The 26,460-nt window shown below is 43.1% G+C and overlaps 1 protein-coding gene across 1 annotated transcript; it reads left to right on the top strand.

Annotated features, from left to right (window-relative positions):
• The first annotated feature begins 2 nt into the window (after window positions 1-2).
• On the top strand, window positions 3-26,157 carry LOC126271848 (6-pyruvoyl tetrahydrobiopterin synthase). The gene is made up of 3 exons (XM_049974183.1): window positions 3-234; window positions 325-404; window positions 25,469-26,157. The coding sequence occupies exons 1-3, from the start codon at window positions 167-169 to the stop codon at window positions 25,750-25,752; spliced, it is 432 nt and encodes a 143-aa protein (XP_049830140.1). The 5' UTR covers window positions 3-166; the 3' UTR covers window positions 25,753-26,157.
• The last annotated feature ends 303 nt before the right edge of the window (window positions 26,158-26,460 follow it).

Raw genomic sequence — 26,460 nt, 5'->3', positions numbered from 1 at the left:
GGAGACACCTGTTATGTGAGATAGTTTAGCGAGTTGTCAGACGACCAGCACTGGTTAAAAAAAAAATAAAAAAAAGAAGAGTATGTCAGTGCCTTTTCGTTAGGTAACCAGTTGACCACGGATCGTTCTGTGTCTGTGCCCAATTTTGTTCTCGTCACATAGATCAATGGCGGGCAATCCAGTAGCGTACCTCACTCGTAGGGAAATATTCAGCGCTTGTCACAGATTACACAGGTAAAATTCTTCGCAGCGAGCGCGCTGTTTAAAGTGTTCGCTTTAAATTCTCTGCGTATCATTCCTACTAAAATTTGATTTTTTTTACAGTCCACAACTTACAGATGAAGAAAACCGTGTAACATACGGGAAATGCAATAACTTTCACGGGCATGGGCACAATTATGTCGGTAAGTATAGGGTAAAGCCCAAGAAAACACATACTGCAGTGTATGGAATTGACCACCTGCACAGAATCTCCTAGTCTCCCAGATTGTTGAATGTTAAGTTGCTCTAGCGACTGAACAAAGTAACTGGGTTTTCTAAGCACTCCCATCAGTGTGTGAACTAGTACGATCACTGGGAAGGAAGTGGGGACTTGCACAGTGGATGTGATTGAAAACTAGTGCATTTACCAATGTACACAAACAAACAAAAATTTAATTGCCATTTAGTCCCTACAGAAACTTGAGTAATTATTTTGTCACTGGCCCTATGCTCTTATTGCTACATGTAAGGGACCTAACTTAATCAAAACTATGGGAGGCATTCCATCTTTTTTCATGTGACAAAAGTGGCCGTGGAAAGGAAGACAGCACCCTCCTACACAGAGAGCTATGTTACATTGCACAGACACTGCTGTCAAGAATCAGTTTATCAACATTGTGTTTGTCAAGAAAGAATGGCCACATATAAAGTAATTCAATTCATTTCTAAAATTTTCCCAATTTTTCTCTCTCTCTCTCTCTCTCTCTCTCTCTCTCTCTCTCTCTCTCTCTCTCTCTCTCTCTCTGTGTGTGTGTGTGTGTGTGTGTGTGTGTGTGTGTGTGTGTGTGTGTGTGTGTGTAATTGGCCAGTGATGATTGTGAGGTGCATTTCTTCCTGTTCCACTCGCTCACCGAGTGTGGGAAGAATGGTTACCTCTATGCATGCAGTAATTATTCTAATCTCATCTTGACAGTCCCTATGTGAGTGACACGTAGGGGGTTGTAGTATGTTCCTAGGGTAATCATTCATAGCCAGTTCTTGAAGCTTTGTCAATAGACTATCTCGGGATAGTTTTCAAGAGTCTTCCAGTTCAGTTCCTTCAGTATCTCTGTGACACTCTCCCATGGATTATACAAACCTGTGACCAGTTGTGCTGCTCTTCTCTGTATACATTCAATATTTCCTGTCAAGTTTATTTGGTACAGGTCCCACACACTTAAGCAGTATTATAGTACAGATTGCATGAGTGAATTTTAAGCATTTTCGTTTGTAGACTGATTGCACTTCCCCAGTATTCTACCAATAAACCAATGTCTACCACCTGCTTTACCCATGACTTAACCTCTGTGATAATTCCATTTCATATTCCTACAAAGTGTTATACTTAGGTATTTGTATGAGTTGGTCAATTTCAACAGTAACTCATTGATATTGTAGTCTTAGATTACTATGTTTTTTCATTTTGTGAATATTTTACATTTATGAACATGTAGAGCAAATTCCCAATTTCTGAACCACATTGAAATCTTATCAAGATGTGACTGACTATGCAGCTTAATGCCATGTCTGCCCCTGGTAGCTGAGTGGTCAGCGCAAAGGAATGTCATGCATAATGGCCCGGGTTCGATTCCCAGCTGGGTGAGAGATTTTCTCTGCTCAGGGACTGGGTGTTGTGTTGTCCTTATCATCATCATTTCATTCCCATTGACATGCAACGTCACCGAAGTGGTGTCAACTCGAAAGACTTGCACCACGCGAACGGTCTACCCGACGGTAGGCCCTAGCCACATGGCATTTCCATTAATGTCATCATCTGCAGAAAGCCGGATCTTACTATTAATATTGTCTGCAAGGTCATTAATATACAACATGAACAGCATGGGTCCCAACACACTTCCTTGGGGCATGCCCAAAGTTACATCTACGTCTGACAATGACTCTCCAACCAAGCTAACATGTTGTGTCCTCCCTGACAAAAATTTCTTAATCCAGTCACAAATTTCACTTGGTACCCCATATAACTGTACTTCTGTCAATAAGCTGTGTAGTACCGAGTCAAATGCTGTATGGAAATCAAGAAATACAGCAGCTACCTGATTGCCTTGATCCAAAACTTTCAGTAAGACAAGTGAGAAAAGTGCAAGTTGGGTTTCACATGATAAATGTTTTGGAAAACCATACTGGCTGGCATTGAGGAGGTCAATTTCTTCAAGATACCTCATTATGTTTGAGCACAGAATATATTCTGAGTCTACAAAAAAATAATGTCAGGGATACTGGACGGTAGTTTTGTGCATCACTTCTACTAACCTTCTTGTAGATGGGTGTGGCCTGTGCCTTTTTCCGAGAACTGAGCCTCAGTTTTGTTCAAGGGATGTACCTAATAGTTAAAAATAAACTAACACAGCTGCAAATTCAGTATAGAATCTGACAGGGATTCCTTTGGGCCCTGGAGTTTTGTTCAATTTTAACAATTTCAGCTATTTCTCAACACCACTCACACTAATAGTTATTTCATTAATCTTTTCAGTGGTACAAGTATTAAACTGGGGCAATTCTCCTGGGTTTTCCTTTGTAAAGGAACATTTGAAAACAGAGTTAAGCATTTCAGCTTTTGCTTTACTATTTTGGTTTCTGTCTCCTTCACTAGGTACTGACACCTGGTGCCACTAACAATCTTTACATAGAACCAGAATTTCTCCGAGTTCTGTGAAAGCTCACTTGACAATATTCTGCTGCAGTAGTTATTGAAGGCATCACACACTGTTCATGTGACAGGCAGACATGTTCATTCAGCATCTCTCTAATTATAGCCCAACACTTTGCTTCACACCTATTATGCAGTAATCCCTGTTTCTTTAGAAGTTTCTTTACAGTGACTGTATACCACAAAGATTATCTCCCATTATGAACTGTTCTATTGGGTACATATCTATTCAATGCATGGTCAACTATTCTTTTAAACTTGAGACTGAGTTCATCTACATGCTCCTGCCCCATGCTGAGAGTTTCAAGCTCCTAATTGAGATATGACACTACTGATTTTTTTTTTTTAAATCTAGTTTGCTGAAAATATATATATCCTTGTTCTAGTTGCCATTTGTGCTTTGGTAATCATTGTTGCCACAACTGCATCATGGTCACTGATAGCAGTTTAGATGTGAACATCCTCAAAGAGGATCCAATATATTTCCACCATGAGTGTGGTTACTAATTATATGTTCTAGGCAGTTTTCAGAGAAGGCATTTAGTAAAGTTTTACAGGATGTCTTATTGTGCCCACCACTAACAAAACTGTGACCTTCCCAGTTAATTGCTAGATGATTGAACTCTCCACCAATGATTACAGTATGAATGGGGAACTTGTGTACAAGTGAACTAAGATTTTCTCTTTAAGTTTTCAGTTATGTCAGGAGATGAGTCTGGTGGCTGATAGAAGGATCCATTTATCATTTTTTCCCATCCCTGATACTGAATCTTGCCAAAACAATGTCACAAGCAGCTTCAATTTCTATTTCGGTGGATTTGAGTTTCTTGTCTACTGTGACATATACACCACCTCCATTTCCCATTTGCCTATCCATTTGATATACACTTAAATTTTCCCCAAAAATCTCACTGCTATCAATTCAGGTTTCAAGCAGCTTTCTGTACCTAGTATTAGCTTTTCATGAATGCTTCAAACTCTGGCATTTTGTTGCGAATGCTTCACCAGTTTACCATTAGGATTTTAACACTCTCACGTGTGGAAGGCATTTCTTTCAATCTCAAACTGTTACTTCTGGATTTTCTACTGCTGTCAGTATCTGGATTTGATGGAGAATCACCTAATCTAAAATAAACCTTGTGTGTACGCCCAACACTGTCAGCTACATGAGCAGTGGCCTCTTGTATTATCACCTGTTTTATAATTATGTGCCTTACCAAGCTGTGTCAGGAATTTCACTCTGTCAAGCATAGTTTGTACAAGAGCTTTGAAGATAGTAAATATTAAAGAGTTCATTGAGTTCTGGACTAGAGTATGATAGTGAATCTCCTCTGAATTCTTTGGTGTAGTGACAGACTGATCTGTAGCATAACCCAAAGTCCAGGTTAGGCTGGATGGTGCTTATTTGGTTGTGAAATGGTGAAGCCAATGGATGCAAGTGTGATGAAAGATTATGGTGACTGACTGAGTCATAGAATAGCCAGATGTCTGCATTCATACCATAATTAATGCAGTTCTCCATATTTAGTACACTTTTCATTATAAATATCAAAACTACAAGATAAATTTGGAGTACAAATGTTAGGTAACAGAAAATCCTCCGACAAGTTTTTTGATACATATTACAAATGTATATTGCACATAAAGTACAAAAAATCCAAGGGGATCCACTACATAACTTTTACCATATTCTGAATGTTGGGAAACCTGGCACACAACCAAAAGCGTCAATGTGATTGGTGCTTCATTTCAGCCCTCGACTCTGTTTATGGGTGATGATGTTTGGTTTGAGGGGCACTCAACTGCACGGTCATCAGCGCCTGTACAAAATCCCAATTTTTAGACAGCCCAATTTGTTTACACAGTCCACTCTAGCTACTGTCATGGATGATGATGATGATGATGATGATGATAACACAAACATCCAGCTCTCTGTATATTGCCAGAAACTGTATCCGCCCAGCTCATCAAACATTGCAGGGACATAAATAATATTGAATGGTTATGTTAGTGTAAGGTATTCAGAGTTCAATGTAAGTCATTGTGTAACTGTAGACATATCATAGTCCAGTTGAATGCTATATAATGAGCACATCTATAGTCATTGCTTCTGAAGCCCTATGAAAGTAAAGGGGGCAGCAGTCAAATTATTGTTCCAAAATGGAATCCATAACTTGACAGGACTTTCAAAAATTTTCAGGTGTTTGGAAGTTGAGGGGCCATTGGTTTCCAATTTTCCACTGAGATATGTGTAATAGGCAGAAACATTTTAATCTACCAGAGTTATGTCAATGGGTTGCCATTCCCAAAACTAAAGGAAGTCAAGATTACAGCTGTGCTGTGTAGGATTGTCCTAAATTCCATGTCTGAAGTGTATGTACTCAATCTTACATTTATCTTATTTACCCCCCGCCCCCCTCCCTCTGGGGCTCAGCTTTCATTTGCTGAGTACGGGCTTTGCAACCCCGGGGTTCCTGAGCTGGGAACCAGTAATTGCCGTCAGCTCTCTGTCACCATAAGCTCTGGACACGCTTCAGCAACCACCGTGTGGCATAGCAGTGGAATGTTGTGTGTTTTGGAGAATGGGGGTCTTATCTCCACTGCCAGGATTGCGAAAAGGTACACACGTTTATAGAAAACCCTTAACCTCAAAGTGTGCTACGTGCTGATGGGGTGAATGGCTGCTGAGGAAAAACAGTCTCTAGCGGTCAACCTCTGAGTAAACTGCTCTGGGGATCATCTAGTGTGGAGTAGAAAGTGAGAGGTTTACAATGAGGAAAGGAAAATTCAGGAGTTCAAAGTCAAGAGACATATACCCTATGGTGAAGCCAAAAAATCTTTCAAAGCTATGCAACCTGCAATTTTCGCTATTTCTTTTGCATCAACCTTTAAAACGCCAATCACCAAGTGTGATGCCTCCACATAAATTCAGACTACAGATTCGAGTATGAGCACATGCACTTGTTAGTGTACTGTGGGGGAAATGCTTCACTTAAAACTGAAATCATTCAGGAACTGTCAGCAATGGGCTTACCACTTAAGCCACATAGCACTACCCACCTCCAATCAGTAAAGAAAAACATCCTTTGAAAAGTAGTTCAAAGTGGTAATTAAACCTTCAGATCAGCAAGCTCTCTCCCTGTCTTATGGGGATATGCTTTGCAGGAGATGGACTTCCAGTTGGAGGAACCGAAGAGCCGTGAACCAGCTAACGATCCCCATGATCTCTACAGTAAATCACTGCCTTCTAGGGAGAAAGAGGAGGACAACCATGGCTAAACAATGGTTTCCATAGGGACGTCTGTATTGCAGTGGAATTTAAATTGATATCACTCACATTCGGAAGAATTACAGCTTCTGATCCTGCATCTGCTCCTGCAGCTTCTGCATCTGCTTACAGGAAATGCACCTTAAAGTCAGCAGCACATGTGCGTTATGGGATTGCTACCCATACAGGAAGGCTGATACCACTGGAGACAGGAGTAAAGGTGGAGTGGCTGTTTTCATTGACGAGAGATACCACTCCTCTCATGTCCTTCTTACCGTGTCCATGCAAGCAAGAGCTGTGAAAGTTCTCACACCCTTTAACATCACTGTATGTTCTTTGTACATTCTGCCTAATGATGCTTTGGATGCGGTTGCACTGGCTGAACTCTTCCAGGCACTCTCATGCCCATTCTTTCTTGTGGGAGACTTCAGTTCACACAATGTGCTGTGGGGCTTGGCTGCCATTTGCTCCAGGGATTGGATGATTGAGCAACTCGTCCATTCTCAGAATATCTGCCTTCTGAATGCGGGTCAGATGACACACTTTTCAACAGCTACAGGGTGTTTTTCAGCCATTGGCCTTTGTTTTTGTTCCCCAGCTATTGCAGACTCAGTTCAGTGGAGAGTGGCTCCAGATTTACATTCTATTGACCACTACCAGCGAGGACAGTGGCTGACAGGAGACCACACAGATGAATGCTACAAAGAGCAAAATGGTTGCTGTACAGTTGACAGGCTATTTTTGAACAAAAGGCTTTGCACAGGAGACGTTTGCCATTATCACTTGTGAGATCCAACGGGATGCTGCAGAGTCCATTCTTCAGTCTATTAACCACCTCAGATGACAGCCTGTACCTTGGTGGAATGACGACTGTTGGTTGGCAATCAAGGACAAACGAACAGCTCTGCAGAACTTCAAACACTGTCCAACTACGGAAAATTGTCATGCCTTAAGATCTGTAACAGTACTTGCAAGGCGAATGATAAAAGAATGGAAGAGGGCTTCCTGGAGGGAATTCACAACTTCCATTAATCGGTCCACTTCCACTGCGCAAGTTTAGGAATCAATAAGACAGATTTCAGGCAAGGGCAGTACACATTCCCTTATGACCTTGTTAAGTAATGGGGTCTTGATGGACACGTCAGAAGACATGGCTCAGGTTTTAGCTGAACACTTATTTACTGTAACTACATCATCCACACGAGCTCCTGCTTTTCAGGTGTTCTGTAGGACTGCAGAGATGGGGAAACACAATTTCTTCTCGCATAATGAGGTCGTTTACAACCTTATGTTCTCCATGTGGGAACTGGAAACGGCTTTGTCTACAGCCAAAGAAACTGCTCCAGGTCCTGATGAGATCCGTTATGCCATGTGTCGTCATCTGTGCCCTGAATTGAAAGGACAGCTCCTCTCTTGTTTCAATTAGATATGGTTTTATGGACATTACCCCACAACTTGGAAGGAAGCAATATTAACTCCATACTGGAAACCAGGCAAGGACCACAGCGCCACTAACAGTTACTGGACTGTAGCCCTTACTAGTTGTGCGTAAGACTTTTGAATGCATGATCAACTGCCGTCTTGTCTGGCTGCTCGAGTCCCGAGGTCACCTGAGCCATTCCCAGTGTGGTTTCAGGCCTACTGTTCCACCCTTGACAACTTAATTCTACAGGAGTGCTTCTTACACTGGAACCATTTCGTTTGTGTGTTTTTTGACCTCAAAAAAGCATATTATACTACTTGGAGGTACAACATCCTTAGCCAACTTTATGAATGGGACTATATGGATGCCTGCCACATCTTATCGAATCCTTTCTCGAGGACCAGCATTTTTGATATCGCATTGGCGATGCCTTGTCTGACTGCTATGTTCAAGAGAGTGGAGTCCGCCAGGACAGTGTCACATTGTTTGCATCACAATCAATGGCATTTCTTCCTCAGTCTGGAGCCCTGTCAAATGCTCTCTGTTTGTGGGTGACTATGCAATCTTCTGCTCTTCCTCTGATCATATGACAATGATGAGGCAGCTAGGAGGCAGGAAACCTGGGCCAGGACAACTGGTTTTCGGTTCTCACCAAAGAAGACTGCATATGACAATTTTAACTGTGCTCGTCCAAGTTTTAACCAACCATTGCTCAAAATGGGGAACAATATTTTACATTTTCAAGAAACTGTGCACTTTTTTGGTTTATTATTTGACTCAAAATTAGCTTGGTTCCCACACCTGAAAGACATTCGAACAAACCCCCTGCAGACCCGGGGGTTAGAATAGGCCCGAGGTATTCCTGCCTGTCGTAAGAGGCAACTAAATGGAGTTCACACCTTTCGGCCTTTATGTGATGGTCCCCTGTAGGGTTTGACCTCCATTTCTCAAAATTTTCCCAAAGAGCAAGCCAATTGGGGAAGGGCGCCTTAGATGGTGCATCATGTCCATCGTGCATTAAGATCTTTAGCCCACGTTCTCGTCATGGCATTGCAGTCCCTCTCATCCTCCATCTCTTGAGTTAGGACACCTTCCTGAGTGTGTTTTCCTCCATCCACTGCACCAATGAGGACATGGAATTCTTTGCACCTCATATCCAGCACAATAGCCAGTCCATTGTGGTGGGTCTGCCATGTGCCCTGTTGGTTGTAGCCCTCCGACTGCTGATGCCTGCACCGTTAACTCCCCACGTGTGCCAAGGAGAAGATGCCTGTCACCCTGGGGCTTCAGGACTTCCGGCAATGTCCATCCTGCCAGGTGGCCTTTGTATCACTCGCTGGTGATCAAACGCCAGCAGTCTTTAAGCATTCCAGGTCTCAGTACAATGCAAGGAAGTATGATCCTAAATCGTTCCCCTCCCTGGCCACACCATGGATGGAACGCCAGGCTAAGGATGGCAGCGAACCTTATTCGCCCTGGTACCTCATACGTACAAGAGTGATGGGGACTCCTTTGTCTGGATGAAGCCTCAGTTTTTTGTAGAGCATTTAGAGGACAAGTTTGGGGAGGTAGAGGGCTTTTTCAAAATGTTGTCAGGGTCAGTCTTGATAAAAATGGCATCCTCTGCCCAGTCATGGGCATTACTTCCGTATGACAAGCTAGGGGATGTTTCCACTACCATCATGCCTCGTATGGTCCAGGGTATTATATTCCACAGGGACCTTCTTTTGCAGCCTGATGACGAGGAAATAACTGTCTGCAACCTATATCTCCCACCAGATGGTGCGGTACCCCTTAATGTATTGACTGCACTGATTGATCAACCCCCTAACCTTTCCTACTTTTGAGAGATTTTTAATGCCCATAACCCCCTTGTGGGGTGGCCGTGGCAGAGATGTCGAAAATTTACTGTCCCAACTCGACCTCTGCCTCTTAACTACAGGGGCCGACACACATTTCAGTGTGGCTCATGGTAGTTACTCGGCCATTGATTTCTATTCACTGGAGAGCACATGCCGACCTATGTGGTAAGGAACACTTCCTCATCTTCCTGTCACTCCCCTGGCATCATGCCCATGGGCACCTACCTAGATGGGCTTTAAACAAGGCAGACTGGATAGCCTTCACTTCACCTGTCACCACTGAATCTCCCCCATGTGGTGCCATCAATGTGATTGAGCAGGTCACTACATGATAATTTCTGCAGCAGAAAAAGCAATCCCTTGTTCTCTAGGATGCCCCCAGTGAAAGACAGTCCCTTGGTGGTCGTCGGAAGTCACTGAGGCAATTAAACAGCATCAGCGAGCTCTACAGCAACATGGCACCCTTCCCAAGAGCACCGAAAAGCCTTTAAGCGGCTCCGTGCCTGCATTCACCTGCTTATAAAACGATGGAAACAGGAGTGTTGGGAGAGGTACGTGTCAACCACTGGGTGCCATACATCACCTTCCCAAGTCTGGACAAGACATCTTTTTGGGTACCAGACCCCCAACAGGTGTTCTTGGCATTAACATCAATGGTGTGCTCTCTACCGACACAAACACGATTGCCGAGCACTTTGCTGAGCACTATGCTCAAGCCTCAGCGTCGGAGAACTACCCCGTCAGCCTTTCGCACCCTCAAACGGCAGATGGAAAGGAAAGTCCTCTAGTTCACTACACACCACAGTGAACCCTATAACACTCCATTTACAGAGTGGGAGCTCCTCAGCACTCTTGCACATTGCCCTGACACAGCTCCTGGGCCGGATCGGATCCAGTCAAATAATTAAACATCTCTCATCTGACTACAAGTGATATTTCCTCGTCATCTTCAAACGGATCTGGTGCAATGGTGTCTTTCCATTGCAGTGGCAGGAGAGCACCATAGTTCTGGTGCTAAAACCTGGTAAAAATCCACTTGATGTGGATAGCTATTGGCTCATCAGCCTCACCAACGTCCTCTGTTAGCTGCTGGAACATATGGCGTGTCGGAGGTTGGGTTGGGTCCTGGAGTCATGTGGCCTACTGGCTCCGTGCCAGGGCGGCTTCTGCGAGGGTCGTTCTACCACTGATAATTTCCAGTCCCTCGAGTCTACCATCCAAACAGCCTTTTCCAGTCGCCAACATCTGGTTGCCGTATTTTTTGACATACGTAAAGCATACAACACAGCAACATATCCTTGACACATTGTATTAGTGAGGTCTCCGGGACCGCAGGGTTCCGTATTGAGTGTCTCTTTATTTTTAGTGGTCATCAACAGCCTAGCAGCAGCTGTAGGGTCATCGGTATCTCCTTCTCTGCCTTCTCTGTATGAAATTGACTTCTGCATTTCATATTGGTCGTCCAGTACTGATGCTGCTGAGCGGCCCCTACAGGCAACCATTCACAAGGCACAGTCATGGGCTCTAGCCCATGGCTTCCAGTTTTCGGCCATGAAGTCGTGTATCATGCACAGCTCTTGGCATTGTACCTTTCATCCAGAACTTGAATTTTATCTTAATGATGATCCACTCACTGTAGTGGAGACGTATCATTCCTTAGGACTGGTTTTCGATGCCCGATTGACTTGGCTACCTCACCTTCATCAGCTTAAGCGGGAGTGCTGGCAGCGTGTCAATGCTCTCCACTGCCTGAGCAACACCAACTGGGGTGCAGATAGTTCTACACTGCTGCAGCTGTACAGAGCCCTTGTACAATCCCGCATTGGCTGCGGGAGTCTGGTTTACGGATCAGCAGTGCCCTCAGTGTTGCATTTCGTTGACCCAGTGCACCACTGTGGTGTTCGCTTAGCAACAGGAGCTTTTAGAACGAGTCTGGTGACCAGTGTCCTGGTGGAGGCCGGAGACCCTCCATTGCGGATCCGACGTGCACAACTGCTCCCCAGTTATGTTGCACACATTTGTAGTTCTCCTGGCTGCAGTGAATTCACTGTAGAGCTTGTGGCCATATCTCGTGCACTTCAGTACATCCGTTTCTGTTCTGGTGAGTAATTTCTTCTCTGTTCTCGCTCCCTGAGCAGCTTACAATCTACAACCAGTGCTGCCCTCACCATCCATTGGTAGTGAACATTCAGGAGTCCGTCTCTGCCTGGAAAGGTCCAGTTGCTCAGTGGTGTATCTGTGGACCCCAGGACACGTCGGAATCCCAGGCAATAAACTTGCTAACAGGCTACGCGTAAACTGCTCCTGGAAATGGGCATCTCTGAAACTGACCTGCATTCTGTCTTATGCTGCAAGGTTGTTTGGCTTTGGAAGACGGAGTGGCATAACAGTATGCACAACAAACTGTGTGTCATTAAGGAGACTGCGCATGTGCGGAAGTCTTCCATGCGGGCTTCTCACAGGGAATCAGTTGTCCTTTGTCGACTCCGCATTGACCATAAGTGGCTTGCACATGGTTACCTCCTCCATCACGAGGACCCACCTCAGTGTCGCTGTGGCTGCCAAATGACAATCGTCTACCTCTTGTTGGACTGCCCACATTTAGCTGTTCTGCAGTGGACTTTTAACTTTCACAGCACCCTACCTTCGGTGTTGGGTGACAATGCCTCATCAGCAGCTTCAGTTTTACGTTCTATTCGTGAAGTAGGGTTTTATCATTTGATCTGAGTTTTAGCGTGTGTCCTTTGTCCCTCTGTCTCCTCCACCCTAGGGCTTTTAGGATGGAGGTTTTAATGTGTTGCAGAGTGGCTGGTTTCTCCTTTTTTATTCTTATGGTCAGCCACCCATGGTAACCTGCTTTCTTGTTTTTTATCTCCTCTCTGTGTTTCTAGTGTCTCTCTGTGGTGTTCTTGTCCTGTTTTGTCCCGTGTAGTGTTTGTTGCCCTTCTGTCATTATTCTGGTCCTTCCTTTCTCCTGTTATTGTGCCATGAGTTTTCTTTGTTTTCTTCTTTCCCTTGGGTAATTGTTCTACTGGGAACAAGGGACTGATGACCTCACAGTTTGGTCCCTTTCCTCCCCCACCCCTTTTTAAACCAGCCAGCCAACCAACCAACCTTTGAACAAAGGGCTTCCAGTCATTGAATATTTTGAAATGCCTTAACGGATGGACATGGGGAGCTGCCAGGTGCTGCCTCCTGCAGTTTTATAGGGCATTTGTTCGATCATGTTTAGATTATGGCAGCAGGGTCTACAGATCAGCCCGTCCTTCCTACCTCAAGGTGTTAGATGCTGTCAACCATGAAGGCATTCAGATATCGACTGGAGCTTTCGCACCAGCCTAGTTCAGAATCTGTGTGCAGAGGCTGGTGAACCACGTTCTGGATTTGTCAATGTATCCTTTTGGCTTGACAGGTGCTGAAAATCTCAGCTTCACCTCAGTCACTGACACCTTTGAACGGTTGTTCAGGAATCAGCCCCATGCGACCAAGTCATTTGGGATACATACTACAGACTGTCTCAAGGATTTGAATCCATCAGGCATCAAAATACAGGGCCAGGGATGGACCACATTGCCATCTTGGTGTCTTCAGGAGCTGATAGTGATTTTAAGCTTGACACAGTACAAGACAACTTGTCCTCCAGATTATGTTTTTACAACTTCGTTTCATCCATTTTAAGTATGCACCATAGTTTTATTGTTGTTTATATAGATGGATCTCGGCAAGAGAATGTCCTCAGTTGTTCTGCTGTTTTCCCTGATAGTGTTTATAAAGTGCATCTTCTGGAATAATTTACAAATTATGATGCACAATTGTATGGCATTCTGATGGCACTGGAGAGGATCCACAGACATCACTGTTCAAGATTTCTTGTTTCTTCAGACTCACTTAGTGGACTGCAAGCACCTCACCAAATGTATCCAGTAGAGCAGCTGATTCAGCTCATCTACGACTCCTTATAGTGGCTGCATCACTGTGACAAGGAGGTGATCTTTTGCTGGGTACCTGCTCACAGGGCAACTGCATGGCTGACAAAGCTGCCAAGGAGGCATGTCAGGATGATACAGTCCATCAGTGACTCATCCCGCTGCACGCCATCATCTCATTTTCTGACAGGCGCTTCATGCATCAGTGGGAGACAGAGTGGTTGCAGGTGACAGAAAACAAACTGCAGTTGCTCAAATTGACCACAAAGGTATGGCAGACTTCATGTCAGCCTCATCACTGTGAGGAAGTTCTGCTTACCAGACAAGCCCTTTAACACGTGGCTTTCTCCTCCAGCGAGAGGATCCACCACTCTGTAAAGTTTGTGGCGTGCCACTTTCAGTTCAGCATATTGTGGCAACGTGTGTGCTACATACTGATATGAGGGCAACCCTCAGTCTCGATGGAGACCTGACCACCATCCTCGCAGATACTGATTCCCGTGTTACAAGGGTGGTGAAAGTTTTGAACTGTCAGGGCTCATCCCTAAATTGATGAGGAAGGGAGGCAGACTTCAATAAGTTATAAAGTGCTCTGCATGTGGGGACAGCCTTCGTCCACACCCATGAGATCGGATGCTGACTTTGCGTCAGGGCACTGATTACCATGATGTCGAGTGCCCTTCATCTCTCATCATCATCATCATCATCATCATCATCTTATTTACCATAGCTAAATAAGGGCCTTCAGGCACTCTTGGTTTAAGGGGGTACATCTTTGATATCTATTATTATAATAGTTGCAAAAAGCTATAATTGGAGCAGCTTAGAAACAAAATAAAATGATACAGCGAAGAGGAAAAAGAGAAAAGGCGCCAAAACCATAGTTTAAAATTGAAGCAGTTGCTCTGTTGGTGTTTGGAGGCTTGGTGAGAAGCAAAGTCTGTGCACTTGCTATTGCAAAGGTAGAGTATGTTATTGAAAGCAGAGCCATGTCCAATTTTTGCTATTATGGCACACGTTGTCTTGTAGTTGGGTGCTTGTAAGAACTTTACATAATCCCAGGAGAGGAAGAGTAGGGCCTCCAAGTAAATTATTTGGAATATAAAGGTAAAGTATATCATGCATATTGTAGATGTCTGCAGTATATGAGAATAGGTATGTGAGGAAACAATGGAGCAAGCATACTTTGTGGTAATACTATCTTTCACTTATATATAATTGAGAATAAGGAGTAGTAATGTGATTGTTGAAAGGTAAGTAGAGAGTGAATCCCACCAAAATGAAAGTAATTGTCAAGGTGGTAGAAATAGTACAGTTTATAACTTATTTTGGAGTGTCACAGATGTTTTAAACCATGAACTTTTTCTATTTCTTGTCTCTTAACTTGGATTCTTGTGTTTCTGCAGGATAAGAAGCAGTGACAATACATTGCTTAAAGTATGCTTTTCACTGTAGGTAAAATTTCCATCCAATATCATCCCAAGATCTGTTACAAAGGGACCAATAAGGACTTGGTATTATCCAGAATATTACAAGGATGGGATTTGCACATTGGTCTTGTCAGCATGTAGCACAGTGAGAGGATTCCCTTTGTTTTAGGAAGTTTCAGGGTGGTAAGATAGTTTTTGAGATTCCATCATAAATTGATTTGGATGTACATTATATGTTCTACTTTTCCTCAAACTGGTGCCTCCAGGGGGCCATTCACAAGGCACAGTCATGGGCTCTAGCCCACGGCTTCCAGTTTTCAGCTGCAAAGTCATGTGTCATCCACTTCTGTTGGCGCCATACCTTTCATCCAGAACCTGCACTTTACTTTAATGATGATCCACTTACTATAGTGGAAACATATCAGTTCCTAGGACTAGTTTTCGATGCTTGATTGACTTGGCTCCCTCATCTTCGTCAGCTTATGCAGAAGTGCTGGCAGCACCTCAATTCCCTCCATTGCCTGAGCAACACCAATTGGGGAGCCCATGTCCAATCCCGAATTGACTATGGGAGTGTGGTTTATAGTGCGGCAGTGCCTTCAGCATTGCATTTACTTGAAGCTGTGTACCACTGTGGGGTTTGATTAGCGACAGGAGCTTTTAGAATGAATCCAATGACCAGCGCACTAGTGGAAGCTGGTGTCCCTCCATTGCAGATCAGACATACGCAACTGCTCGCCAGTTACGCAGCACACATTCATAGTTCCCTGAGCATACGAATTACCATCTCCTTTTCCCACCCACGGCAGTCCATCTCCCACATTGGCGGCCCTGACTGGGGTTGACGATTGCGGTTTGTGTGCGGTCTCTTCTCTCTGAATTGGAGTCCTCCCCTTTACATTCTCTTCTTGCAGTCTGTTGACGTATGCCTCCATGGTGTACACCTCGGCCGCAGCTTCTTCTGGAGCTTGTACATGGCGCTAAGGACTCCGTGAACTGCGCCACTATCCACTGTCGCTTCCTCTCGATTCTTGATGTGTTCCAGAGCTCTGAAGTGATTTACACCAATGGCTCAATGGCTGATGGTCACGTAGGCTTTACATATGTTCATGGAGGACATATTGAGCAGCACTCCTTTCCAGTTGGCTGCAATATTTTCACTGCAGAGCTGGTGGCCATATCTCGTGCTCTTGAGTGCATCTGCTCATGCTCTGGCAAGTCATTTGTCTTGTGCACTGACTCACTGAGCAGCCTACAAGCTATCGACCAGTGCTACCCTTGCCACCCTCTGGTAACATCCTTTCAGGAATCCATCTATGCCCTGGGACAGTCCCGCCGTTCCGTGGTGTTTGTGTGGACCCCAGGACACGTCGGAATTCTGTCTTACACCGCAGGGTTTTCCAGCTATGGGAGACAGAATGGCATAACAGCATGCACAACAAACTGCGTGTCATTAAGGAGACTATGAATGTGTGGAAATCCTCCATGCAGGCCTCTCACAGGGAATCAGTTGTCCTCTGCAAGCTCTGCATTGGCCATACGTGGCTAATGCGTTGTTACCTACGCCGATGTGCGGACCCATTTCAGTGTTTCTGTGGCTCCCAAATGACAGTCGTCCACCTCTTGCTGGATTGCCTACTTTTAGCCGCTCTGTGGCAGACTTTCAACTTTCTCAGCACCCTGCCTTCGGTGTTGGGCGACAATGCCTCCACAGCAGTTTTAGTTTCATGTTTTATCCGTGAGATTGGGTTTTATACTTCTATGTAGGTTTTAGCGCATGTCCTTTGTCCCTCTTGTGTCCTCCACCCTAGTACTTTTAGGGTGGATGGCTTTCCCTTTTTATTCTCATGGTTGGCCAGCCACTGTAATCGGGTTTCATGTTTTACTCTCTTCTGTTTCTGGAGTGTTTCTGTTGTTTTCTTATCCTCTTTTGTTCCTTTTAGTGTTCATTGCCTTCCCTTTGTTCTTGTGGCTTTTCATTTCTTTCTGTTTTGTGTTATATGTTTCGTCCATTTTATTCTTACACATGTGGTATTGTTTTATTAGGAACAAGGGACTGATGACCTCATAGCTTGGTCCAGTTTGGTCCCTTCTCCTGCCTCTAAACCAACCAACCCTCCTCCTCCTCCTCCTCCTCCTCCTCCTCTTGGCAGTTACACCCATGATGATAACTGTGGGGTATATAATTTTATACATTGTAGTGCTTATGTCCAGTGTCCATCTGAGTCGCTGCATAGGTGCAGACTGGCTATCTTACCTCAGGTGGCCTCCTACAGTACTGGTAAATCTCTTCAACAATGTTGCTGGTTCCCAAGTGTATAATGTGTGGTGCTGAGGCCACTACAACACACCTTCTGCATGGGGAAACATACAGTAATTGTCAGTTTATGAAACTGCCATGCCAGTGGCATACTATTAGTAGTCATTTTTGTGTGGTGACAGTTGTAACCTCTTCTCATGACATTTGGCACACTGAGGCATCTGTATCTGGGTGTGCAGTGGTCACTGGCTGAGTTGCTGGGAATGGAGAAGCCACACAGTCTCTGGAAGTGGCTGGCAGTTCAATGATGTCTTTGGCACTCAGGTATGTCAATTTTTACCTGAAGAATCAGTGCGCTGTCACCGTGTTCTATGACTGAGTGGGGGCCTTGGGAAGATGGATCCATTTTGTGTAATGGGCCTCTGTGCAAAACAAACTGTGTTGCATAATGCCCAGGTCTGTGAAAACAAACACAACTGACTTGCGTGGTGCAAGGCATGCTCTGGTCACAACTCTCTCATCTTTTTCCAGAGGTTTGTTACAAATGTAGGTGCCATGCTAGCATGTGTGGCAGATTGAGACAAAGAACTTTCACAGCGTTTGCAGCTGATCGTGATTGCGGTGGTATGCTGCAAACAGCTGACAGTCGTCACTCATATCACTGTGCAGTCCAAGTAGTGCTAGTGGGAGTAGGTTCACCCAAGACCCCTTCATGTGGCACTTTATGGCAGCCATAAGTGCACAGTGAAGGCATTCTACCACAGCAGTAAAGGCTCCATGATATATTGTTCTTCTGTGGTGAGAAGCAAAAAGTGGTGCTGTTGTACTGAACACCTCTGTCACCCATTGGCAACCTTGATCACATCTCATATTCTGGGCAACCGATACTCAATATCCAACTAAGAGCAAAAGTGCAGGCTACTCTTTCTGCTTATCTTGTAAAGGTAAAACCTATGGCCACCTCCCAGACCTGTTGATCACAGTCAGGCAGTAACAGAAGTTGTGAGAGCAGGTAGTGGGGGAGGGGGGGGGGGGGGGGCAATGAGATCCACATGTAGATGTGCAAAACGAGAATCGAAAGTAACAAAGTTTTCGAGTGGTGGTCTGGATGTGACATGTCACTTTTCACTTCTGGCAGGAGTGCATTCTGGGATGCACGAATTTGTGTTTATGCACATTGGGCCATACAAGGTGTTGTCATCAGTGCTCTCACTACGCGGATGCGTGGATGACTTAGTGCGAAGGCTCGAAGAAGCAGTGGCATAGTGATGTTTGGTGTATGTGGTTATATCGGCCTGTGGCTTGACTAGAGTACACTGCTATGTGAGTGCCTGGCAGTGGCACACACAGCAATTGATGGTCCAATGTTCCTTGCAGCGCATCCTTCATTTCAAGTTATAGCTGTGTGCTGTTAAGTTATCCATTGACAAATGAAGACGAGCAAAAACGTCTTTTAAAATACTAAACAGAGTTTGTGGTTCAGAGTTGGGGGTTTCATATAAGCCAATAAAGTCTTCACTGATGCTTAAGGAATCATCGACAGTATGAATACAAAATGACGCTTCTTTGTGTATTGAAGAATCACTTGTTTCTTCAACCATAATAGAAAAATGTTCAGTCTTCTTGATTGAAGCCAATACCTATCTTAATACAGACTTTCCTAGTAGATCAATGATCTAATTTTGAATATCGTGGGACGTCCACTTATACCCCGAATGCCCTAACCAATATTTAAACTCAGGTATGTCATTCTTTCAAAGATCCAACAATTGAAAATATTTGAGCTTACATCTTCGTGTCCTCTGATTCCTAGTCCTTGTCGGCATAGAAATTGAATGGTAGGAAAAATTTGCTCAAGAGCTAAAAGGCCTTTCTTCATATCACTATCTAACTGTTCATTCAATTGGGAGGCCACACTTCAGCTGGGGACAGAATTGTTTCAGGAGACCTTCTTTATGCGTAAATGTATTTTCATGAAGACAGAATTTTTCCACAACCTTTTTTCAGTTAGAAAACTATACAGACGTAAATGCATCTCTCTCTTCTTCTCTTTTTTTTTAAAAAAAATTGAAATAGATTTTTAGCATCCGCCTTTTTGCAGGTTTTGCAAAAAAGCTTTTTCAGTAGATACTCTAGCCATGTATATTTGATCCAACCGAGACATTTGAAATGATCTTCCCTTACTGGACTGTCCAGGTTTGGGCTGTGAATGATTCTCATCTGAAGCCGATGAAGCAATTGATGACACAGTAATTGTTGGAGGTTAATTCGCAGTTATCATCAACTTGCAGCACGCCTTTTTGTTAACGAATTTATCCATTGCAAACTTAATTCGCAATACACTATGTGACTAAAGTAAACGAATAAAATATAATAATATAAAATAGTCCACTAGACAAAAAAGTCAGAACACTAAACATGTCTGCAGCATGCACTGAATGAAACTATCCACACTGAATGACTGCAACAGCAGGATGGGCTTTATATAGCTGCGGCATCATAATGTCTCGAAGCGTCAAGACGATGCAAGGTGGAGGGTTTCAGGAGCTTCTGCTCCAGTCCTTTTGATGTTGCCGCGGCCACAGTGCTGGCCCACCTACGCCAGACTTCACCCGAAGGTGTGTACACCAGGACAAATTCTAAGTGCGTCCGCAGCACTGTAACACTATCATGATTCACACCTTTCGCTTTCAGTTAACTTGCTTACTATCGTAATAATTTTTTGTTTTACTTAATTACTGAATGTATTTTAAAAGATAACTATCGTCAAACCAGGAAAATAAAAAATTCCAACATAATGTAATATAACTAATAATTTTCTTAAATTATTGGGGGCGGGGGGGGGGGGGGGGGGCGCCTCCGTGGTAACGGAGGCACCCCCCCTTATAAACGAATTTTTGAGGGGACTCAGGCCCCATGGAGTCGGCACCTGAGGGGCAGGCCCATGGAGGGATGATTGCCTGAGTTGTTACTTTCCCAACTGCCAACTGAAGATGCTGGGCCGACCAGAGTGGCCATGCGGTTCTGGGCGCTACTGTCTCAAGCCACGTGACCGCTAAGGTCGCAGGTTTGAATCCTGCCTCGGGCATGGATGTGTGTGATGTCCTTAGATTAGTTAGGTTTAAGTAGTTCTAAGTTCTAGGGGACTAATGACCACAGCAGTTAAGTCCCATAGTGCTCAGAGCCATTTTTTGAAGATGCTGGCAACTGTGGGGAGTTTTTCACAGTGAGCCAATCACCATCTCAATCTATGTCTACTACACACAAACAGAACGAGGCTAAAGATTCAAAGGCTCACATCTGCATCTCATTTCCTCGAGGTATCACATACCGAAGAAGGTCAGTCCTTTGCTGCAGTTAATCGGTTTGTTATTCAGAAAGGTGTTGCTGCAACTGCAGGTCCTGTGAAATTCTGCTCTTGCTTACATAATGGGACTTTACTTCTGGCAACCAATTGTGATTTTCAGGCCAAACAACTGTTTGCAGTTTCACTCCTCCACAGCTATCCTGTTTGTGTCGAGGCCCATTGTACACTGAATTCTTCATATTTACACTCAGCTGTTTGATTGTGTGATCAAGGAAAAAATCCAAATTTATCTCTCTAATCAGTGTGTCACTATGGTCCATCGTGTAATGAAAAAGATTGATGCAAATTCAGTTGCCTACATGCACTCTTTTTCTCACATTTGACCAAATAGTGCTGCAATCAGTGATTAAGGCAGGCTATGAAGTCATTACAGTCTAACTGCACATTCCAAACCTGATGCATTGCTACCTGTACCAATGTTATAAGCACAGTTATGTGTCCTGTAAAAACACGGCCACATGTGTTACTTGTGGTAGAAATGCTCATGAGGGTGATTGGCTGCCTCTTCCTCCCTGTTGCATTAATTGAAATGGCAACCATGCCGCCTCATCTCGTGAATGATCTTGATGATCGAACCATCCAGAACACTTATACCGCTGTTCTTGCTATGTCTCACTCCTCAACGACATGGCCAAGCAGATTTGAATACTGCAGTTGTGAAGTTGCCCAGTATCATGGTAGCATCCCCATCTCCTTCTTGTACATCTGTGCAACAACCCACCAGATCTTCACCCCTGGGGAAAAGTCAGAACTTTCATATATAGTTAAAGGCTACCCGGCCATTGACCTTCGTCTGTGCGAATGCGCACAGGTTGCCCAAACTCTTACAGGAATCATCACCTTAGTGTGCGAGAGTAATGAGTGAATGGACAAATATCTATTAGGTACATTACGTATGTAGATTGTGGACAGTTGGAAATGTGGGTCTCACGGGAAGCGTGCAAGGAATAAGTCCCTGCAGTCGTGTTATTCATCTGTGTCCTTGGTGGCTCAGATGGATAGAGCACCTGTCATGTAAGCAGGAGATCTCGAGTCCCGGTCAGGGCACACATTTTCAGCTGTCCCCATCAAGGTATATCAACAACACCTGTCGGCATCTGAGGGCTTCAATTAATTATCATTTATTACCCCTCTGTGTCTCAGTCCCCTGGTGGATTGAGGCATGCTGCAACATGATTCACACGCAGAGATGTGCTCTCTGCATTTTTAACCGTCATCCTATGCTGGCAAACCGTATTCGTTATTAACTGTCACGTTCACAGTGTCATCACATTCTTCAGGATAGCAAAAAAAGCTAGCTCATTTTTTTTTTAAAGTCTCTTCAGGTTCGCTGCCAGATCCTAAAATCAACTTGATTCAATATTTCAGCGATCCAACTGTTCACCATTTTCAGGAGAACACTGCTGCTACTGAAGATGGTAAACAGTTGGATTGCCGAATTATAGAATCAGGTTGATTTTTGGACCAGTTGATTTTTGGATCCGGCAGCAAACCAGAAGAGACTTTAAAGACTTATTATGCAGAAAGCCTACAAAGTAACATCTAGCTGTATTTCATTTACTAGTTCTTTTAACCGTTTCTCAACTATTCTGTCATGTGGGACAACCTCCATTGGCTCTCTGGGACCGAGGTCCATTCACCAAGTTCTGGCCTGACTGTAGCAGATTATGTCACTGTGCACTTTGGCCACTATTTTCTAGAAATTTCTAGATCCACCCACTATCATCCTCCCTTGGAAACAAGAAGGCTTGGGTGATTTCCTACTCCTCTCAGAATCCTGAACGCTACAATGCCGCCTTTACTGTGAGGGAGCTATCACTTCATCCTGATGTTCGCCGCAGGGCTGGACGATATTCACATTCAGACGTTGCATTTGGGAAGGTGGCACTTTTCCGAGATGCTGGAGTGTAGCCGCTGTCATACCCATACCTAAGTCCAGTAAGGGCAGTTGCATTGATGATAAATTGAATTGGAAGGAACACATTGATCATCTGCTGAAACAGTTAGGTTCAGCTATTTATACTATTAGTATTATTGCAAATTTTGCTGATAAACATATCAGTAAATTAGCCTACTATGCCTATTTTCATTCACTGCTTTCATGTGGCATCATATTTTGGGGCAATTCATCATTAAGAGAAAAAAATATTCATTGCACAAAAGCATGTAATCAGAATAATAGTTGGAGCCCACCCAAGACCACCTAGCAGATATTTATTTAAGGAAATCAGGATAGTCGCAGTACCTTCGCAATACGTATATTCACTTAGGAAATTTGTTGTTGTTATCCATCCCAATTCAAAAATAGCCACAACACTATAAGAAAGGATGATCTTCATTATTCTGGATTAAATCTCACTTTGGCACAGAAAGAGGTGGATTATGCCACCACAAAAATCTTTGGCCATTTGCCAAATAGCGTTAAAGTCTGACAGATAGCCAACCAACATTTAAAAGCAAACTAAAAGAATTTCTAAATGACAACTACTCCTACTCATAGATGGATTTTTAAATATAAAGTAGTAACTGTTGTTGTTGTTGTTGTTGTTGTTGTTGTGGTCTTCAGTCCGGAGACTGGTTTGATGCAGCTCTCCATGCTACTCTATCCTGTGCAAGCTTCTTCATCTCCCAGTACTTGCTGCAACCTACATCCTTCTGAATCTGCTTAGTGTATTCATCTCTTGGTCTCCCTCTACGATTTTTATCCTCCACGCTGCCCTCCAATGCTAAATTTGTGATCCCTTGATGCCTCAAAACATGTCCTACCAACCGGTCCCTTCTTTTTGTCAAGTTGTGTCACAAACTCCTCTTCTCCCCAATTCTATTCAATACCTCCTCATTAGTTATGTGATCTACCCATCTAATCTTCAGCATTCTTCTGTAGCACCACATTTCGAAAGCTTCTATTCTCTTCTCTTTTGTGTAAAGAAAACTTATGTAAAGCGACATGTTCCACACAGTTACGAAATGTCATATTCATGATCTATGGAACAAGTATTAATGGATGTATGTACAAATGCATTCACACTCTCCTTTTCCACTTCTGCACCCCTTTCCAAACTGCTCTTAGCCATCCCACCTTGTCCACGCCATGTCCCTGCATCTTCCCACAAGCACTATGTTACTGCCCCCCCAGTCCTACCCTGTTATCCCTCCCCATCACCGTCTTAGCCTCCCCCTTAACTCTGCTGCTGAGACTGCTTCTCCCAGCATGTGTAGTTGCTCACAGTATGGTCCCAGTGGATAGATACAGAGGTCAAGTGTGTATAAGTTGTGCTTGCATGAATGTGCGTATGGTCTACTTTAGGAGGAGGCCTTTTGCCCAGAAGCTCAAATGTTCTACAGTCTTTTTGTTGTGCCTATCTGCAACTCAGCATCTCCTCTATGTGGTGAGTAGCACTCCATCCTTTCCATAACATTGTCAATACTGCTTCCTCACTTCATGTTTTTTGAGTTCAATTGTATGTTTTTTACTTTTAAAACAATGGTACCCATCATATGTTGAATAACCTTCATTCTTGATATTATGAAGGTGACTAGCTGTCTAATGCTAGTAATTATTTAGTTTTAACTGAACTAGTATCAACAAAAATTAAAAAAAAAAATTGAAAATATAATATGATATAACTAAATAAAAGTTACAGTGGAAGGAAACACACAAAAAATATGGAAATGCACAAACTTGTGTTGACAGAAGGGGTGAAGGGAAAGGAAGAGGAAGGACAGAAAAGGATTGGTGAGATTTAGGAAATGGGGCAGGGGAGGGGGGGGGGGGGGGGAGTTATAGAAAAGTCACCCAGAACCCTTGGTTAAGGGAGATTTACTGTATGGGATAAGAAGGAAAGACTGACTGCTGGCACCTGCATCAGACAAGATTTGAAAACCTATAACTTAAAGATTGAAGACAGGGTAATAAACAACACACATTACTGAAAAAAGCATTATGTAAAAGTCAATAACAGCAGAAAACTAAGTGCATTATACATGGTAGATTGGTGGGGGGAGTAAATGTCTTGGGGAGTACATGCTTTGTCATTTACAGGGCTGGTACAAATGTTGGTAGTAGGGCACATTAGTTTTTTGAATCTGCACTCAAGCAAAGGTTTGTCTTGTTTGCAAGTCTTTATAGGAGGGAATGTCCGACATGAAAAGGATGTCAAAATGTAAGTACTGTTATTTGTTTGTAGGCTTAATGTGTGTAGCTGGCCCTTGGTGAGGATAAAGTCAACAGCAAGAACAGTGGAATGAGATTTGGACTAGGACCATGTGAAATTTAATTGGAGAATAAGTTCTCAGGTTTTCAAATCCTATCAGGAGCAAGCACCAACGATCAGTCTTTCCTTCTCATTCCATAAATCTTCCCTATCCAGGCTTCTGGGTGACATTTCTGAAATCTTGCCAGTCCTCCTTCTTGATCCATCTTCCTTTCCATTCAACCCTTCTGGCAGAAGGAGCCAATGGCTCTGAAAACTTGTGAAATTCTGTATATTTTATGCGTGCTTTTCCTGCCACTGCTTGGTGATTAGATTTTTGAACTAGTATCAGGCATTAAGCCCATTATTCTGCTGCTGTCGAATACTTGTTTGACAAGACAGAGTGAGGTGATTCAGTGGCAAGACACTGGACTCTTACTCGGTTGGACAGCAGTTCAAAGCTTTGTTCCACCATCCAGATTTAGGTACAATGTGAATTCTCTAAATCATTAAAGGTGAAAGCTGGGATGGTTTCTTTGAAAGAGCATGGTCAATTTCCTTCCCTGTCCTTCATCAATTCAATTTTGTATCCCATCCCTACATGACATAATCATGTTCATCTCTTCTTTCTTTTAGTTCAGCAAGAAATTGATATTATGCAGTTCCAGTCTTTATTGTATGAAAAATTTCCTTTCATGAATCAGTTGTTAATTCATATTTGCAAGAATTATTAGTTTTGTAGTGTCTAATTTCTGTTCTTGTGTGTGATTCTGTATTAAAAATTTGTCATAATTTAGTATTCCGTTCATTGTTGTATTATTCTGTTTGCAGTTGAAGTAACACTCAGGGGTCCTGTTGCTGCAGACACAGGCATGGTAATGAACATCAGTGATCTCAAGAAGTACATGAATGAAGCTATCATGGATGTAATGGATCATAAGAATCTTGATAAAGATGTTCCTTATTTTAAAGACATCGTCAGTACAACAGAAAATGTTGCTATATTTATATGGAATAACTTAAAATCCCTGCTACCTAACCCAGAAATACTGTATGAAGTAAAAATCCATGAAACTGAAAAAAATATTGTTATGTACAGAGGTGAATTTGCATGAAAATTATCTCAAAGTAATACAGTCTTAACTGTATTGACTGACTGTTAAGTTTCCTGGTGATAAAGATGTTCGCTGTCATCTATTATCGCAGTTGAGATTGATTCTTACAATCCATATGGTATATTTAAAAAAAAAAACATTGGTGTTTTGATGACAATGATTGACTTTTGAGGCATTCATACTGTTGAGATAAGAGCCCATTTATTTTATTGTAATGTTAATATGACTGTTGTAATGCATCCTCAAACATTTTTGCAACATTGTCATTTATTGTAATGGCTTACAAAATGAAAGCATAGAATGTGTTTTGTAATGTTTGGACCTTTTTTTTATATATTAAGTACCAGCATCATGAAAGGAGTTGTCTTTATATTTGATAATAAATAAATAATATGTGTGTGTGTGTGTGTGTGTGTGTGTGTGTGGGTGTGTTTTTTAGCTCTTTCTGAGTTTTTATACTTCAAATTCTTCTTATTTGTGACTGTAATATATTTGTTTTTATCTTACAGGTAGCATTTATCAAATAGCAATAAAAATTAAATTGCATCAGTAATATTCAAATGCAGACTACAAAACCAAATTGCTGCTTAGGACATTTAATTACAAGAAATTTTTCTGTGGTTTACTTCCAAGGCCTTACTCCAAAGATATTACTTTATGTTTGATTGTTTTCATTGTTTTAACAAATATATCCCTGATTCAGTTGGT

The sequence above is a fragment of the Schistocerca gregaria genome, chromosome 5, assembly GCF_023897955.1.
Source record: "Schistocerca gregaria isolate iqSchGreg1 chromosome 5, iqSchGreg1.2, whole genome shotgun sequence".
Lineage (NCBI taxonomy): Eukaryota > Metazoa > Arthropoda > Insecta > Orthoptera > Acrididae > Schistocerca > Schistocerca gregaria.
The sequence above is the reverse complement of the archived record's forward strand: the minus strand, read 5'-3'. Positions and strand labels throughout refer to the sequence as shown.

Excerpts from the sequence above, each read along its gene's own strand:
- LOC126271848 (XM_049974183.1), top strand. The coding sequence starts at position 167 with ATGGCGGGCAATCCAGTAGCGTACCTCACTCGTAGGGAAATATTCAGC. Across the intron at positions 235-324 it reads GCTTGTCACAGATTACACAG|TCCACAACTTACAGATGAAG; the intron begins GTAAAATTCTTC and ends TTTTTTTTACAG. Across the intron at positions 405-25,468 it reads GCATGGGCACAATTATGTCG|TTGAAGTAACACTCAGGGGT; the intron begins GTAAGTATAGGG and ends TTCTGTTTGCAG.